Here is a 17,610-nt window from a genome sequence, read left to right as displayed (position 1 = left end):
CAGTATTGGTCTCCTTATTTAAGCAAGGATGTAAATTCATTGGAAGCAGTTCAGAGAAGGCTTACTAGACTAATACTGGAATGGGCGAGTTGTCTTATGAGGAAAGACTGACCAGGTTAGGCTTGTATCCACTGAAGTTTAGAAGAGTAAGAGGCAACTTGATTGAAATATATAAGAGCCTGAAGGGTCTTAACAGGGTGGATGTGGAAAGGTTGGGCTGAATTTAACAAACCTCCTGACATCGGGAGTCGTGGTGTGGCGGGGCGTGGGTGGGGGGGGTGGTGCGGACAATCCTTCCGGAAGAGGTCAGCTGTGGGCCTCGATGCTGGGAAGGCCCTGCCCCATTTTACAGGTGGTAGCGAGACCACAGGGCGGCGCCCCCACAGCTCAGCAAAAAACCTCTAACATATGTAAATAAATTACAATTGAAGAATAATTATTTACCTCACGAGACAGCCGTCCCACGCCGATATTCCAGTTGTTTGCTGTAAGTTCTGTGCCTTGGGATCACCGTTCGGAGATCTGAGGCGTAACACTGGTGGGGAGGGAGGAGGAGTGACATTTTCAGGGCAGGGGGGTGGGGGAAGCGGGGAAACCTCCTACCATTGGCTGAGGGCATGGTGGGAAGGGCTTGAGGGTCAAAGGTAACGAAGTTCGGGGAACGGGAGGGCGGGAAGGAGTTCAGCATCAGAATAAAAGTTTGTTTTGGGAGGATAGGGCAATTTATATATTGAGTACTCATTGGCAGGGTGGGAGAGGGCATTCAAAGTGAGATTACCATTTTGTTTGAATTTTTTGCACACCGAGACTTTTAAAAATTTAAATGACCTTTCAGTGCTTGAAGCCCTTTAAAAACGGCGCTGCCACTAGACGCCATTGCCGGCGACGAAGCGCCCGCCCCCCTCTACATCAGCGGGGGTGGGCGGTCTTCCCCCTCCATGTTAATGAGCCGCCGCGCGAAATATTGCGGCGGTCCGTGGCGCATATCTCACCTGTGCGTCATGCACTTTTTGAAGCTCACCGCAAAATTCAGCCTGATGTTTCCCCTTGTGGGAGAATCTATTTAAAAATATGGGGCTGCCCATTTAAAACAGAGATAAGCAGAAATTTTTTCTCCCAGATGGTTGATATTCTCTGGAACTCTCTTCCTCAAAAGGCAATGGAAGCAGCGTCTTTAAATGTTTTTAAGGCAGAGGTAGATTCGTATGTCCTTGATTTGGCAATTTATGCCTCGATTTATCAAGTCCAGAATCCCGTATGCACTAGTAACAGTTAACTCAACCTTCCTAACAGCACTGTTGGTGTACGTACACCAGATAGACTGCAGTTGGCTAACCACCTTCTCAAGGGCAATTAGGGATGGACAACAAATGCTGGCCTTGCCAGTGACGTACACATTCTATGAAACATTTTTTTAAAACCTGCCCTGCCACCTTCAATGATTTGTGTACATACACCCCCCAGGGCGTATTCCTTATTTATTTATTCCTTATTCTATCCCTTATTTTATATTGCCTTTCCTCATTCTTCCTACCAAAATAGATCACTTCACGCCACCTGTCTGCCCATTCCACCAGCCTGTCTAAGTCCTCTTGAAGTGTATCACTATCCACCTCACAGTTCACAATACCTCCAAAGTGTGTGTCATCTGCAAACTTTGAAATTGTGCCCTGCACACCCAAGTCTAGGTCATTAATATAGATCAAGAAAAGCAGTGGTCCTAAAACTGGCCCCTGGGGAACCCCACTATAAACTTTACTCCAGTCCGAAAAACAACTGTTCATCACTACTCTCAGTTTCCTGTCACTCAGCCAACTTCGTATCCAAGCTGCCACAGTCCCTTTTATTCCATGCACTTCAATTTTACTGACAAGCCTATTATGTGGCACTTTATCAAATGCTATTTGTAAGTCCATGTACACATCAACCGCATTACCCTCATTAACCATCTGTTACCTCATCAAAAAACTCAATAAAATTAAACACAATTTGCCCCCAACAAATATGTACTTGCTTTCTTTAATTAGTCCACATTCATCCAAGTGACTGTTAATTTTGTCCTGGATTATTGCTTCTAAACGTTTTTCCACCACCAAGGTTAAACTAACTTGCCTGTAGTTGCTGGGCTTATCCTTACAAGCATTTTTGAACAAGGGTGGAACATTTGCAATTCTCCAATCCTCTATCAGCACTCCCTGGGCTGAATTTTCCAGACCCTCCGACGTCGGGGGTCATGGCGGGGGTGGGGTGGGGGGGGGATACAGGGCCAGAAAATGGCTCTGGGAGAGACCCGCAATGAACCCCGACAGCAGGAAGGCCTGACTCAATATTGCCAGAGGCGGAGAGGCCTCGTGGCGGTCCCCTGCCCCTTGGCAACAGGAACCCAATTTAAATTCATTAATACAAACAAATTAATTACCGTTATGCTCCCGACTGCCCCAGAGCGATATTTATGCCAGTGGCCAGCACTCCCGTGCCTTCACATCCATCCGGGGAAAAATCAAGGTGGAACACTGGTGGGGAGGGGGCAGGAGGTATATTTCTCAGTGCGGTTGGGGGGAGGGGGCAGTGGGGTCAAAGTCATATTATTGCTTTAGGGGATGGTGGGAAGGATTATAGTGTAAAGTTTATGCACTTTGGGAGGGCAGGGGGGAGGTCAGCTGAACAAGGCAAGTGTTTTTGTTGGGGGGAGGAAAAAGAGGGCAAGTAATTAATTCTACGGTTATTGGTGGGGGGGTGGGGGAGAGGGGCAAGATAAGTTTTAACATCAATGTACCTTTGAATATTTAAATGTAACGGTTGGGCTCAAAGCCCTTTAAAAATGGCACAAGCAGCTGACGCCATTGCTGGGGATGGACAGCCCACCCACTCCACGTCATCTGGGGGCGCAAGCGCTGCGCCCCAGATATTGAAATGAGCCGCTGCGCTTAATATCCTGGCGGCTCTGCAACCCACATGGGATGCTCGCTATTGTTTTCACCCGCCACCGGGCGCGAGTATAAATTTCAGCCCATCTCTGTAACTTCCTCAAGATCTCTTTCAAGATCTCCACGCTCCTCCAATTCTGGCCTCTTGCACATCACTGATTTTCAATGCTCCACCACTGAGTTTAAGCCCTAAACTCTGGAACTCCCTATCCTATCTTTTTGTGGCTTTGTGTCAAAGTTTGTTTGATTACATTTCTATGCAGTACCTTGGGATGATTTACAACATTAAAAAGTGCTAGATCAATGCAAGTTTCTGATAGAGATATTTATAAAAGATATGGTGAATACCTTCAGAAACCACCTGTGGACCAGTTTTGAATTCGTTATCTCAATGTTATTTTGCCTCGAATATATTAGCTAATTATGAATTCCAGGGCACTATTTTTAATTGATAATTTTCTGTATATTAAATTCTTAATTTGGGGGTCTGTAAGAGAAAAGTGATTATGTATTCTATACATAATGTGGTTGATGCAGACAATTCTATTACTACAGCACAATCTTAGATGCATGAAAATATGTTCCCAACTGCACAATTAAAATTATTAGTGTCTTCCGCTTATTAGTAAAATAATTTTGATTTGTAGGCCTATTATACAAATCATGTGTAACTGAGCTGAACAAATGCAATTAAATGATAAATAGTTGAAACACTGTTCCACACTATGTAATGTAATCTGTTACCCTACTACATTCATTACCTACAGAGAGATAGCAATTACTGTAATTTCCAAGTCATTTTGAATACTTCAATTCAATAGTCAAACTACAGTGCAGCTGATGTTTAAAGCGAATTGTGTAGATATTCATATGATGTGGGACACCAGCCACAGTAAGTTCTGAATACTGCAGTTATTCACGTCAAGTTTTTGGACGGTATTGAAGTGCCATCTTCAGGCTATTTTGCCTAACAGGATACAACCATTAAACGTATTAAGACTGAATCAGCATTCAACTGAGATTACAATAAATTCAGATTGTAACACTAATATATGGATTTTGTTTCGAAGAAAAAAAGTTCAGGCATTACTCACTGCAGGACATCTGTAATTATTGATATCAATTTATTGGACTCCTTTTGCCATTGTTACGATCAGATGAGAAAGGGGTCTACGGCTCCCTCTCAGCCTTCACCTGGTCTTACCGTAACAGGGTTTAATTTTACACACACTGTTTCTTTTTAAGATGCCCCCTTAGTGAACCCTTGTTCACTAACTTCTAATTATAAGGTAAAGAAACTAGCCAAACAGGTTTTCGTCGGTTTAAAGAAAAAAGGTTGAACTTTATTAAATTTGAACTCTAATTCGGTTAACATCTACAGATACACGACACGCCCATGCTAGCATGCATACACGATACACACATGCAGATAGAGACAGAAAAGAGAAGAAATAAAGTGGAAAAGTTTGAGGCAATATCTGATTATGATTTTGGTTACTGTTCTTCCAGCTCGCTGTAAAGTCCTTGATTGTAGGTAGGTCTTGCTTTTCATTGGGGCCCAGTATTCTTATCAAATCTTGTTCGATGTAGCAGACTTTTCTCTCTTGAAGTTCATGAGTCCTCAGTGGGTCCAGAGGCTTGTGAGAAAGAGATGGGAGCAGACAGGAGAGGTCTTCTCACTCCAGCAGCAAACAGTCTTTGAGTTCAAAAACTTTGTGGCTAGCTAGTTCAAAAAACCCTGGACCAGCCAGTTAGTCATGTGACCAGCTGGTTTAACCAGTCACGGCTTTTGTAGATTGCATCACCTTAGCAGTCTCTGGAATGCTCTTCCTTATGCCTTCAATGAATGGTGATCAAAATCCATTGTGGGTTGAATGTGTCAGGGAATGGTCCTTTGTCTCCACAAGCACTGTCTGTTAGTATGCAAATATTTTTCAGCTAAGTGTCTGGCAGTCCTTGTAACAAGCCTTCTCTTCTTCCCAGCAACAGTTTAAAATCAATGTTCATATGACAAAATTAATATGCCTCATTCTTGGCAGTTGGGGGCTTGCATGACATCATATTTTATCTGAAGTAATAAAACAAAACTAGTAATGATAGAATGGTTGTCGTTTTGTAGTTACAATGTTATTTGTCTGATTGGATTTGCTGAAAATGATGATGTCATAAAGTGTAAACTGAATTTTCAGTAGTCTTTCTAATCCGTGAGAATTTTCATAGCAAACTAATGGTCAGCAGGATTCAAAACCAGCAGTATTACTTCCCATCACATTTCATATGTTCTCAGCAGTGAAAGTTCTCCATGCGCTTGCCTGCAATTCCAGCTGCCAAATCTAACATAAAAGTACGTCAGCGTTAAAATGGTTCCCCAAAGCCAACCACCAGATCCACACTACAATGGGGAGTGCTAAACGTAGTAGATGCTCACCTGCAACAATTTTGTTTCATCTTGTGCTGATCTTAGTGGAGCTTTTGATTGGAAGAACAGTACAGAGCTTACTAATTTGCTAAGGAGAGTGTATTTTGAATGCAGTACCAGCCCTGAAATAGGAAGTCCTGTGGTTATCACAGTGGGAAGCATTTTGGCTGTTATACTTCAATCAATGACTGGTCCAGTGACTGGAATCACAAACAGATATGAGGGGGAGCTTTGAGCCAGCAGACAGAAGAAGCAAGGAAGTGTCGAAGTGGATAGCGGCAGCACATTTAATATTTACAGTGCAATCAGCAGTATATTTGGGAGACTAAATCATCCAGAAGGAGTGTCACTTCCATGAGGTCAGGTAATTTGGACTCCACTAGAGTACAGCAACATACTCACTTGAAAGTAGTCACACTGGGATTCTCGAGGTAGGGAGCACCCATAAAACTGCCTCCCTTTGTTGTCGCCTTCTTTCTTGACGACTCTCAGCGTGCAGGGGCAACTATGTTTTTTGCAACATGGGATTTCAGGATTTACAGCAGCAGTGCCATCATTCATATTAACAGAGTCCCTGTGAACACAAGATTTTTTTATTAATTCAACTACATTCTTTTTATAAAAACTATGCAATAAAACTGCCTTTTGTGCAATTTCAGGGCTCAATGCCTCCTGGACAACCAGTCTGCAGGTTGAAGCTTGAGAAATATCACCATTTTGCAGCAGGAAATCACTGGACTGTGAATAACTCTAAAATGATATGTCATTTTAGAATTATTCACAGTCTAGAATGTTAGTTTGTCATTTGGATTTACTAAGGGGTGAAGGTAAAGAAAACAAATTCATCTTGTTTTTCAAACCCTTGCCATTAAAACTATTTCTCTCCCAACTATTAAAATTAGTTCAATTTTAACAGCAGGAAAATATCTGACCTCTCAGCAACCTTCATATCTCTGCTGTTAAAAATCACTGATTTTCAATTATGAAAAAAACATTCTGAAATAATAAATTGTAGTGCCGAGAGTACCTTCAATATACCTGAGCTATGTCATATTTAAGTTTGATCATGTCCTTAACCGATGTCCACTTGTATTTAGAGATCAATAGGCAATAAGAAGCTGAAACCAAGTCGGACTCTTACATCGCAACAGTTTCAGGCAGGAGAAGACCTTTAGTCCATCTATCCATTACATTCCCTTGGTGCATTTCGAACAACCTGTCCATGTACTATAACTCTTTGTTGGCTACCCACCATTTGCCAATCCGTTTTAATACATTCACATCTATCCCATGGGCTTGAATCTTATGTAGTAACCTGTTAAGTGGGTGCTTTCATGAAATCCAGGTAGGTAACATTCATTGGGTCTCCTACAACTGGATCGGTTACCTCCTCAGAGTAATCCAATATATTAGTGAAGCGTGACGTCTCAATCCTAAAACCATGACTGTCTCAGATTAGGTCAAGATACACCTTTGTATTAATCCCTCTTGTTACTTACCAAAGAGATACCAAGAACAACTGTAGTTCTTCAACAGTTGCTCGGGAGATGCGTTAACTCAGCACAGATCGGGGCCCAAACCTGGGAACATCCTAGTCTGTATCACTTAGCAAGTCAGTTTGGTTCAGTTTGAGTCAGAAGGTTAGGGATTCAAGTCACACTACAGACTGAGGCACTCCAGTACTGTATTGTCAGAGGTGCTGTCTTTCAGATGAGGGTAGTTGGCATGGCTCATTAAGGGCCACTTATGGTCAATTAAAGGAGGCCGATTGGGATTTTCCACGGTCAAGGTAGGGCTAGAGGCCCTCCCCGTCTGCTTGGGTGCTGCAGTAGCCACAGGCTGCCCTGTGGAGGAGCTACCCCTAGACTTGGCTTGGCTGCAAAACCCATTTTTACTTTGAATTCAAAAACGTTAGAAAGAAGGCGCCTCCATTTTGAAGCACCCTCTCTCTTCCTTATCTGTCATCACAACCTGTTGCTCATTTCAAGCTGGAAGGCCTCTTGATTGGCTTTCTAGCTTTGAGAGCCTGCCCGCTGTCCTTACTTGGACGGCGAGCCTGCCCTCTGGCCATTAATTGGCCGCTCTGGGGAAAATCAGAGACTGATCCACATTTCGGCCAGAAGGTGGCGTTCAGAAGCCTGCAGGGAAAATCCTGCCCCATAAGTCTGCAATAATAAAATTCTGTTTATAAAACACACGACATTTAAAATCTGGTGTGTAAGTCACAGCGCTGTGCAGGTAATATCTGCATATGTAAGGAAAAAATAATCTGGTCTGCAAGTAGATTCTGTGCCATTTAAATTGTTAAGAACTGCCCAGATAGCAACTAAGCAGTTCACTAATGGAGGACATTATCTGGATCCATTTTCTGCAAACATCAGTTACAAAAGGATAGATTTAATAATATATCCACCATAAAATATCTGATCAAAGCAGCAATATAAGCTGTTAAGATGGGCAGCAATTTTTCTTTAGAAAATGTAAAATAATGCCCAGATGTGTGAAAGGCATGTCATTCCTATCAAGCAGTTAGCTTACTTAAATACTGATATTCACAGCAACTTTCTATAACCTGAAGTTTCACTTTAAATAGATATGTCTATGGGCACACCTGAAAACAGAAACTGTTGTACTTGTCTTGGAATCAAAAGTCGACTGATGGTCCTTTTTCATTCTTTTGGGAGTCTGATGAAATGAACCTTGGTTGGTGCAACTGAATGATGTTGAACGGCTGGCTGTTTGATTTGCATAATTATTAAAGGGACTATTCATCCAGAGGTTTGAGTTTGTTCCATTTGCAGAACTATTCTTAACCAATGACAAAGCTTGAAGTGAAGGATTTCCAAGCGATAATGGCATCTTCCTTTTCATTTCACCGCCTGCTGAGAAAGTGGATCTGGAGCTCTCTCCAGAGCTCCTTAGTGATGTGAGAACCAGTGTTGTTGTACCAAATGCTGCCTTCCGATTCAACTTCCACTCCACCAGAGGCTTACCAAAACTATTGCATGGGTACTTTATGAGATCAGTGTCAAAGTTAGACATCGGAAGAGAAGCTTCACCTTTAAAAGATAAACAGCACACAGTTAATATGACTGAACACGATTAATCTTCAATACCATGAAAGTGAAATTTTTTATGCGCCCTTTTGAGAGTTAAATTTTGCATTTACTTAGGAGGTGGCGAGAGAGATTTTATAGATACACTGGGCTGAATTTTAATAGCACGATCGCGGCGGCGCGTTTTGAAGTCGGCAGTCTGCCCGCACAGTGCGGCTGCCGCAGAGCCCCCGCGATATTATGCACGGGGGCTCATTTAGATGGAGGGGGCAGAGCGACCGCCCCTGATGACATGGAAGGGGCGGCCGCTGCATCTCCAGCAATGTGGCTGCATCTCCGGCAATGTGTCTGGCGCCATTGCGCAGGCACGTGCACCATTTTTAAAGGGCTTCAAGCCCTTAACAGAAATTTTAATCTTTAAAGAGAAATTGCCTTGTTAAATTTTTTAAATAAAATTCAAAAAGGAGGTCCTTTCCAATCCCAATGGTTGTTTTATATGCCAATCTGACAGACATTAATTTTATTCCCACCCTGAACGTTCCCCCCCCCAACCTCATCACCTTTGCCCTTTAACCCCTTCCCACCATCCCAACAGCCAATAAAAAACATTTACCCCACTGCCCCCCACCCCCCAAGCTGACAATTTTAGTCCTCCCTCGTCCCCACTAGTTTCTCGCCTCGGAACTCCGTACGGAGTTCCAAAGGCGCACATTTTGGGATTGGCAGCCGTAAAATCTGCATGGGCCGGCTGCCGACAACAGGCAAGTTCATTTTCATTTTAGGTAACCTCATTTCCATATTTTAATGAAGGCCTCGCCACCGCCGCTAATATCTGGCGGGGCCTTCTCGGCATCGTGGGTTGTGGCAGGTCACTCCCACAAGCATTTTACGGGCCTCCCCGCCACGATCCACGACGCCGAAGGGCTGGCAAAATCCAGCCCATTCATTTAAGTGTTGTGAGCAAGATGTTCATGAGAGTGTTAAACTCTCAGCCCCTCAATAAAATGTAAGAAAAGGACTTGCTTGCAATTTTGGCAATGGTTTTTCTTGAACGGTTTACAATTTTCATTTACACACTTGCACCACACACTATTGAAACTACAATAGAACTATTTCCTGGGGATGGTGGGGGGGGGGGTGGCGGAGGGGGGCGGTAAATCTAGGTCCCATACGTGGAGGAAATTGTCATTAATATGTAAACAGTCATTAATATTTCATTTGTTGTGTAAATAAAATTCAACAACTTGAAAACTATAATTGACCTGAACATTTTGGCCAACTTCATGCCAAGTTTCAATTTACATTTCCAACAGTAATACATCTCTCTCTTGATAGATACTAACTATGCCACAGGGGGTTAAGAAACTGGAGACATTAAAATCACAAATGTATGAAAGTTAAATCAACTTTATAATAATGACTAAAATTGTTTCAGTCCACTTGCTGAAGATTGTACTTACTGACAGGCCTTGGTGTCAAACAGGCATTACATGACTCAGCTAATGGCGCATTTATTAATGTGCAAAGTGAACATGTCCATTCTTCCTCCTCTTTTTTGGCAATGGTGTCAGTAGAATAATCACCAAAGCCATGTGCCCAGCCTATCAGGCTATTCCGTTTAGGCAAATTACTGTTAAAAAAAAAAGACAACAGAAAGCATTGGACAAACAGTTTCAGTTATCGAAATAGTTTTCAGAATAAAAATGCGATAGCCCAGCTAAAATGTTGAGAATTATTGGAATTAAAATTTTCTAGAATACCCTCAACGTTTGTTTTGTTTACAAACAGTGCATTTAAATTGAATGAGAAGTTGTATATAGACCTCTAATACCAGCAATGCCATTTAAAAATACAACATCTATTTGTTCAAAGGATGTGAGTATCAATGTCAATGCCAGCATTTGTTGTCCATCCCTAATTGCCCTCAAGAAGGTATGCCGTCTTCTTGAATCACTTCAGTCCATGTGGTGCAGGTTCCAGGTTTTTGACCCAATGATAGTGAAGTGGTGATATAATTCCAAGTCAGGATGGTGTGTGGCTTGAAGGGGAAGTTGCAAGTGGTGGTGTTTCTATACATCTGCTGCCCTTGTCCTCTCAGAGGTACAGGTCTCGGGTTTGGAAGGTGCTTTCGAAGGAAGCTTGGCGAGTTACTGCAGTGCATCTTGCAGATGGCGCCACTGTACGTCGGTGGTGAAGGGAGTGAATGTTGAAGGTGGTTTAAGATGGTGTGCAGATCAAGCGGACTGCTTTGTCCTGGATGGTGCAGAGCAGCTTGAGAGTTGTTGGAGTAAAACAGAATATATAGCTGCCCTTGAATGTAGCACAGATTTCAGGAAATTACTCTTCACACAAGAGTGATCAATGCTCTTCCAGGTAAAGAAGCAGAAGTAAAACTCAAATTATTTAAGAAACAGATGCTGCAATGGAAGGGAACAGGAGACTGTAGGGTCTTTCTGGATGGATGAACTAAAATGGGACAATGAAAACTTCCTATCTGTATTGTTGTGATCAAGGTGGGAGAAGTGTGCTGTCTTTCTCTAGCTCCACTTCTCTACGTCACAACACAACAAAGGCATACCCAGTTACAGACGCGGCCAGTTATATACTCTATCTATTTTAGTTCCAGAATAAAATCCACCAACCAGGTTTCTTTAATAAACAAAAGTATTAATTTATTATGAAACAAGACTTACATCAATAAAAATGCAAAGCTTTAACACACACACAACCTGAAGGATATATAAAGATGCTTTAGCCAAAGTACTTGTTAATTCTTGAAGAAAAAGGATAAGTATGTTATGTTCCAGATGGCATACAGTCTGTTGTTCGAGTACATGTACACGGGTCACAGGGATCTTTTCAGAAGCAGTTCTTTCAGATGTTGAGAAGAAGTCTTCCAAATGCTTCTCAGGAGAAATGTAGCATTAGGCATTACAGCCATCACATACTGGATTTTTTTCAGGGTTTCTCAGAGAGGTGGAGAAAAGATGAGCTGGGTGTTCCTGTTAGCAGGGTACAAACCCAACTGACTCAAAGCAGTATTGAAAAATGAAACCCACCCTTGAGCACCATAAATCTTGACATATCACTTCTCTTGTAAACAACTCCCATAGTCAGAAGACACCTGTTGTTTACTTAGTTGAAGACATGTGACATCCAGTAAATGTTTTTAAACAGAGTCCTTCTAGTGACCCTTTAAAATAAACAAAGTCCAGCATCTATGGAATCACTTCAGTCCTCCAATTAATCCACCTCCACAATTCTAAAACATGGGTTCTCAAATTTTTGCACTTTCATAACAGTATTTATTCTATGATATGAACTTGCATCTCACTGTGAGCATTTAAATAGAGATATGCACCAGCTACATACAAGTTATGGTTTTTAGAGCAGGTCAGAGGTACTTTTATGTCAAATGGCTAACCTGCTGACTCCCCAAAGCCTCTGCAGAACTACAAGGTACAAGTCAGGTGTGTGCTGTAACACTTTCTACTTGACAGGATGGGTGCAGCTGTAACAACATTCAAGAAGCCTGATTCCATCCAGGATAAAGCGGTGCTTGGTTGATACCTCTAATCATTCACCTCCTCCACCACTGGCATACCTTAGATGCAATGCATACTAACTAGAGGATGCACTGCAGCAACTTGCCAAAGCACCTCCCAAACACGCGGCCTCCACCATCTAAAAGGACATTGGTAGCAGGTGCATGGGGACAAGTTCTCCTTCAAGTCACACACTATCCTGGACTTAGAAGGATATACCTTCATGCCTTCAATCATCGCTGGATCAAAATCCTGGAACTCCCTATCTAGCAACATGGTGGGAACACAAAAGATAGGAGTAGACCATGTGGCCCATCAAGCCTGCTCCACCATTCAAAACAATCATGGCTGATCTAAGGATTCAACTCACTTTCCACCCAACTTGCCATACCCCTTGATTGCCTGAGAAACCAAACATCTGACTAACCCAGCCTTAAATGTGTTCAACAATGGAGCATCCACAACCCTCTGGGGTAAAGAATTCCAAAGATTCACAACCCTTTGAGTGAAGCAATTTCTCCTCATCTCAGTCCGAAATGATCGGCCCCTTATTCTGAGACTGTGTTCCCATGTTTTAGATTCCCCCAACCAGTGGAAATAATCTCTGTGTCTACCCTATCCAGCCCCTTTAGCACCTTCACCACATAGACTGCAGCGATTCAAGCCAATTCAGCACTACCTTCTCAAGTTTTTAAAATTTTTTTTTACAGGATGTAGGCATCGCTGGCTAGGCCAACATTTATTGCCCATTCCTAATTGCCTTGGGAAGGTGGTGGTGAGCTGCCTTCTTGAACCACTACATTCCATGTGGTGTTGTTACACCCATAGTGCTGTTAAAGAGTTCCAGGATTTTGACCAAGCGACAGTGAACGATTGGCGATATAGTTCTAAGTCAGAATGGTGTGTGGCTTGGAGGGAAACTTACAGGTGGTGGTGTTCCCGTATATCTGCTGTCCTTGTCATTCTAGATGGTAGAGGTCACAGGTTTGGAAGGTGTTGTTCGAAGGAGCCTTGATGAGATGCTGCAGTGCATTTTGTAGATGGTACACACTGCTGCCACTGTGCGCCAGTGGTGGAGGGAACGAATGGTGGACAGAGTGTCAATCAAGCGGGCCGTTTTGTCCTGAATGGTGTCGAGCTTCTTGGAGCTGCACTCATCCAGGAAAGTGGACAGACTTCCATCACATTCCGGACTTGTGCCTTGTCGATGGTGGCCAGACTTTGGGGAGTCAGGACTCACCACAGAATTCCTCTGACCCGCTCTTGTAGCCACAGTACTTATACGTCTGGTCCAATTCAATTTATGGTCAATGGTAACCCCCAGGATGTTGATAATGGGGGATTTAGTGATGACAATGCCACTGAATGTCAGAGAGAGATGGTTGGATTCTCTCTAGTTGGAAGTGGTCATTGCCTGGCACTTGGGTGGCGTGAATGCAACTTGCACTTATCAGCCCTAGCCTGAACGTTGTCCAGGTCTTTTTGTATATGGGCACAGACTGCTTCAGTATCTGAGTCGTCGCGGATGGTACTGAACATTATGCAATCATCAGCGAACACCCCCACTTCTGACCTTATGATGGAGGGAAGGTCATTGATGAAGCAGCTGAAGATGGTTGGTCCTAGGATACTGCCCTGAAGAACTCCTGCAGTGATGTCCTGGAACGGAGATTTTTTTGATATCTCGGGGAGTCGAGGGTTAGGCAGAGCAGGCCCGAAAAAGGAGCTGAGGCCTGGGACAGATCAGCCACGATCTTATTAAATGGCGGGGCAGGCTTGAGGGGCTGAATGGCCTACTCCTGCTCCTATGTCTTATGTTATGAGATGATTGACCTCCAACAACCGCAACCATCGTCCTTTGCACAAGGTATGACTCTAGCCAGTGGAGAGTTAAACTAGGGATGGGTAGTAACTGACAGTGACACCACATTCAGAATGAAGAATATAATAGTGGCTAGGATAACCTGTTCACCCCACTGGCTTACAAAATAGTTTAGAGCTTAGCAATATCTGAATAGTAAGAAGAGAATAACTAAATTCAAGAGGGAAGGGGAAAATGGAAAGAAAAGCAATCGATAAAGACCAAGAGAAGCTGATCTAGTCAGACTTCAAGATACTGGCTCCTCACATGACACCACAATCAAATTTTTCAATCATAAATTGAGATTTGCAACATTTGGACAGGTCATAAAATATGGTCACAGGAAGCCCAGAAATAACTAGAGGAAAAACAAGTGCAAAGTGTAAGGGGAATGAAAAATATGGATCCATACTACAACTTTTGGAAGCTGGCACAAAAATAAAAAAGTTAATTGGAGCTGGAAAATAACTATAAATTAAAGGAATGCTCTAAAGTTCTTAATTCAAAATCAAAAATGAAAATAAATTTGTAATAAAATTCAAGTCAGCCAAATTCACAAGGTGTTGTGTGGTCAGATCAAAATTACAATTTCAAAATGATACCAAGTCTACATGGTCTCGTTTTAGCTCAACTTTCCAAATGTGTCTGGTGTACATTGTACTTCAACATATTTTATACATGTGCATACCTAATGTCAACCTGACAGGGATCTTCCTTCTGACAGCGAGAGCAAAAGTACGTCATTCGCTTATTCTCACCAAGGCGGCAGACAGTGATTTTACCATTGCACTGTCCACATGAGGAACGTTTGTATACTCTGTAATGTTTATACAAGGCTGACCCCATCTTACGACACTAAAAAGTAGGAAGCAAAAGAATTAAATCACAACAGACTTTAGGATAGACTTTTGCCAAAAACCAATTCACCGACCAGTGTTTAACATAAGAGTTCAAATTGTGCCAATTACATATAGATCTCCAGTGGTAGCTCAGGTTCTAAAGTGAAGATTCTGATAATTACCATGTGTAAAAGTTTTCACATTTTTCTCACTTTATTCTCATGTAAACAGCTGATGATAGCATTATTCAATAATAATTTACATTTAGCACAAGTAAAAAGAAACACTTCAACAGAGATCAAGAAATTGAGTTACAAGAATTAGCAATGGTGACAAACAGGAAGAATATGTAAAGAGGCAGGTTTTGAGGAGAGAGTATTTATGTTTTTATTTTAATTCGTTCATGGAATGTGGGTGCCATTTGCTAGGGCAGTATTTATTGCTCATGTCCAATTGCCCTTCAGAAGTTGGTAGTGAGCTGCCGCAGTCCTTGGGATGTAGGTATACCGCCAGTGCCATTAGGAAGGGAGTTCCAAGATTTTGACCCAACGACAGTAAAGGAACGGCGATATAGTTCCAAGTCAGGATGGTGTGTGACTTGGAGGGGAACTTGCAGGTTGTGGTGTTCCCATGCATCTGCTGCCCTTGTCCATCTAGATGTCAGAGGACCTGGGTTTGCAAGGTGCTGTCTAAGGAGCTTTGGTGAGTTGCTGCAGTGTATCTTATAGATGGTACACACTGCTGCCACTATGTGTCAATGGTGGAGGAAGTGAATGTTGAAAGTGGTGGATGGGGTGCCAATCAAGTGGGCTGCTTTGTCCTGAATGGTACCAAACCTCTTGAGCTGCATACATCCAGGCCTGTGGAGAGTATTCTATCACACTTCTGACTTGTGCCTTGTAGATGGTGGACATGCATTGGGGAGACAGGAGGTGAGTTACTCGCTGCAGAATTCCCAGCCTCTGACCTGCTCTTGTAGCCACAGTATTGCTGTGTCTGCTCCAGTTCAGTTTCTGGTCAATGGTAACTCCAAGGAAGTCGATAGTGAGGGATTCAGCGAAGGCAATGCCGTTGAACGTTAAGGGGAGATGGCTAGATTCACTCTTGTTGGAGAACGTCATTGCTTGTTTGGCGCGAATGTTACTTGCCACATATCAGCCCTGAATGTTGTCCAGGTTTTGCTGCATAAGGACACGGATGGCTTCAGTAACTGAGGAGTTGCGAATGGTACTGATCATCATACAGTCATACATCGCCACTTCTGACCTTATGATGGAGGGAAGGTCATTGATGAAGCAGCTGAAGATGGTTGGGGCTAGGACACTTCAACCCACAAAACCTCTGACTCAGAAATAAGAGTGCTGGCAATGAGCCACAGACGACACTCTTAATCGAGAAGCAGGTCTTAATGCATGACAGAATGAAGATGGCAGAGTGTTTGTACGTGTTGCTATTTGTGAAAGGATAGAACTTGGAAAGTCAGCAAGGCGGGCATCAAAATAACGGAGTCTGGAGGCAACAAAAGCGTGGACTGTTCTTCAGTGGCACTGAGAGTTAATTTGGGGCTGAGATGCTTAAAATACAGACTTGGCCGAGGCCAAATATGGTATATGAAACTCAACTCGGAGTCAAGCAAAGCATTGAGGTTGCACATTAACAGTTTCAATCTGAGAGGATGGGAACCAGGTACTCAGGTGTGGAGTTTCAGTCATGATGACTATGACTATGGTTTTGCTGATGTTGAGTTGAAAATTCTCACTCTTAATATCTGCTAAGCAGTCAGACAACAGTGGTAGTCAAGATCTCTGGATCTTGAAGTGGCACACAACTAAAGCAGGACATAATTCATGGATATAAAGTCAGTTTTCATATGCATGCTGATTATGTCACCTAAGGGCAACCCATAGCCCAGGTGAAGAAGGGATCAAAAATGGAGTTATCGGGCAAACCTAAGGCAGAACAAAAGCCATTGTAGGAGATGTGTTTGCTGTATGGTGACAGGTAAAGTGAAGCCACACGAGGGCAGTGAGAAAAAAAAAAGAGGGAAATGGAAGTCCGCAGGATATTCGAAAATGCCTTACAGCCAGTGGTTCTTACCTTTGGAAATGCAACCATTGTTGATACATAGCAAGGCACCACAAACAGGAACAGATATAAATGACTAGTTAATCTGTCTGCACAGAGCAAGCTCCCACAACAGCAACGTATTAATGATTAGAAAATCTAGTTTTGGGATGGTGATTGAGGGATAAATATTGGCCAGGAAACCAGGATTAACTCTCCTGCTCTTCTTCGAAATGATGGCAAGACATCATTTACGTCCACTTGATATGTCATTCATGGCATTAATGAGCCTACATTTCACTTGAACACTCTCTGAATATATTTATAGACTTTTATATTTAGCTTTGATATCTCTTGTAAGATTTTTTCTATGTTCTCTTTTAGCCTTTACTTTCTCTATATCTCGTTTTTTATAGCTCTCCCAGTCTGTTGGATTTCTGCTTTTCTTTACAGGTGCATGAACAAAGAACAGAACAACACAGGAACAGGCCATTCGGCCCTCCATACCTGCGCCGATCTTGATGCCTGCCTAAACTAAAACCTTCTGCACTTCCGGGGTCCATATCCCTCGATTCCCATCCTATTCATGTATTTGTCAAGATGCCTCTTAAACGTCTCTATGGTACCTGCTTCCACCACCTCCCCCGGCAACAAGTTCCAGGCACTCACCACCCTCTGTGTAAAGAACTTGCCTCGCACACCCCCTATAAACTTTGCCCCTCTCACCTTAAACCTATGTCCCCTAGTAACTGACTCTTCCGCCCTGGGAAAAAGCTTGACTATCCACTCTGTCCATGCCGCTCATAACTTTGCAAACCTCTATCATGTCGCCCCTCCACCTCCGTCGTTCCAGTGAAAACAAGCCGAGTTTTTCCAACCTCTCCTCACAGCTAATGCCC

The 17,610-nt window shown here is 42.9% G+C and overlaps 1 protein-coding gene across 3 annotated transcripts in view; it reads right to left on the bottom strand.

The window, feature by feature from the left end:
- Positions 1–17,610, bottom strand: part of neil3 (nei-like DNA glycosylase 3) — a 96,243-nt gene that overhangs the window by 21,343 nt on the left and 57,290 nt on the right. For all 3 annotated transcript variants that reach the window (XM_068029325.1, XM_068029326.1, XM_068029327.1), the window contains 4 exons: positions 14,497–14,663; positions 9,863–10,032; positions 7,958–8,405; positions 5,749–5,920 (listed from right to left, as the gene is read on the bottom strand). In XM_068029325.1, the coding sequence (XP_067885426.1) occupies positions 5,749–5,920; positions 7,958–8,405; positions 9,863–10,032; positions 14,497–14,663 (957 nt within the window). The remainder of the gene's footprint in view (positions 1–5,748; positions 5,921–7,957; positions 8,406–9,862; positions 10,033–14,496; positions 14,664–17,610) is intronic.

This window comes from Heterodontus francisci, chromosome 4 (assembly GCF_036365525.1).
Source record: "Heterodontus francisci isolate sHetFra1 chromosome 4, sHetFra1.hap1, whole genome shotgun sequence".
Classification (NCBI taxonomy): domain Eukaryota; kingdom Metazoa; phylum Chordata; class Chondrichthyes; order Heterodontiformes; family Heterodontidae; genus Heterodontus; species Heterodontus francisci.
Note: the sequence above shows the minus strand (reverse complement) of the source record. Positions and strands in the feature narration are given on the sequence as shown.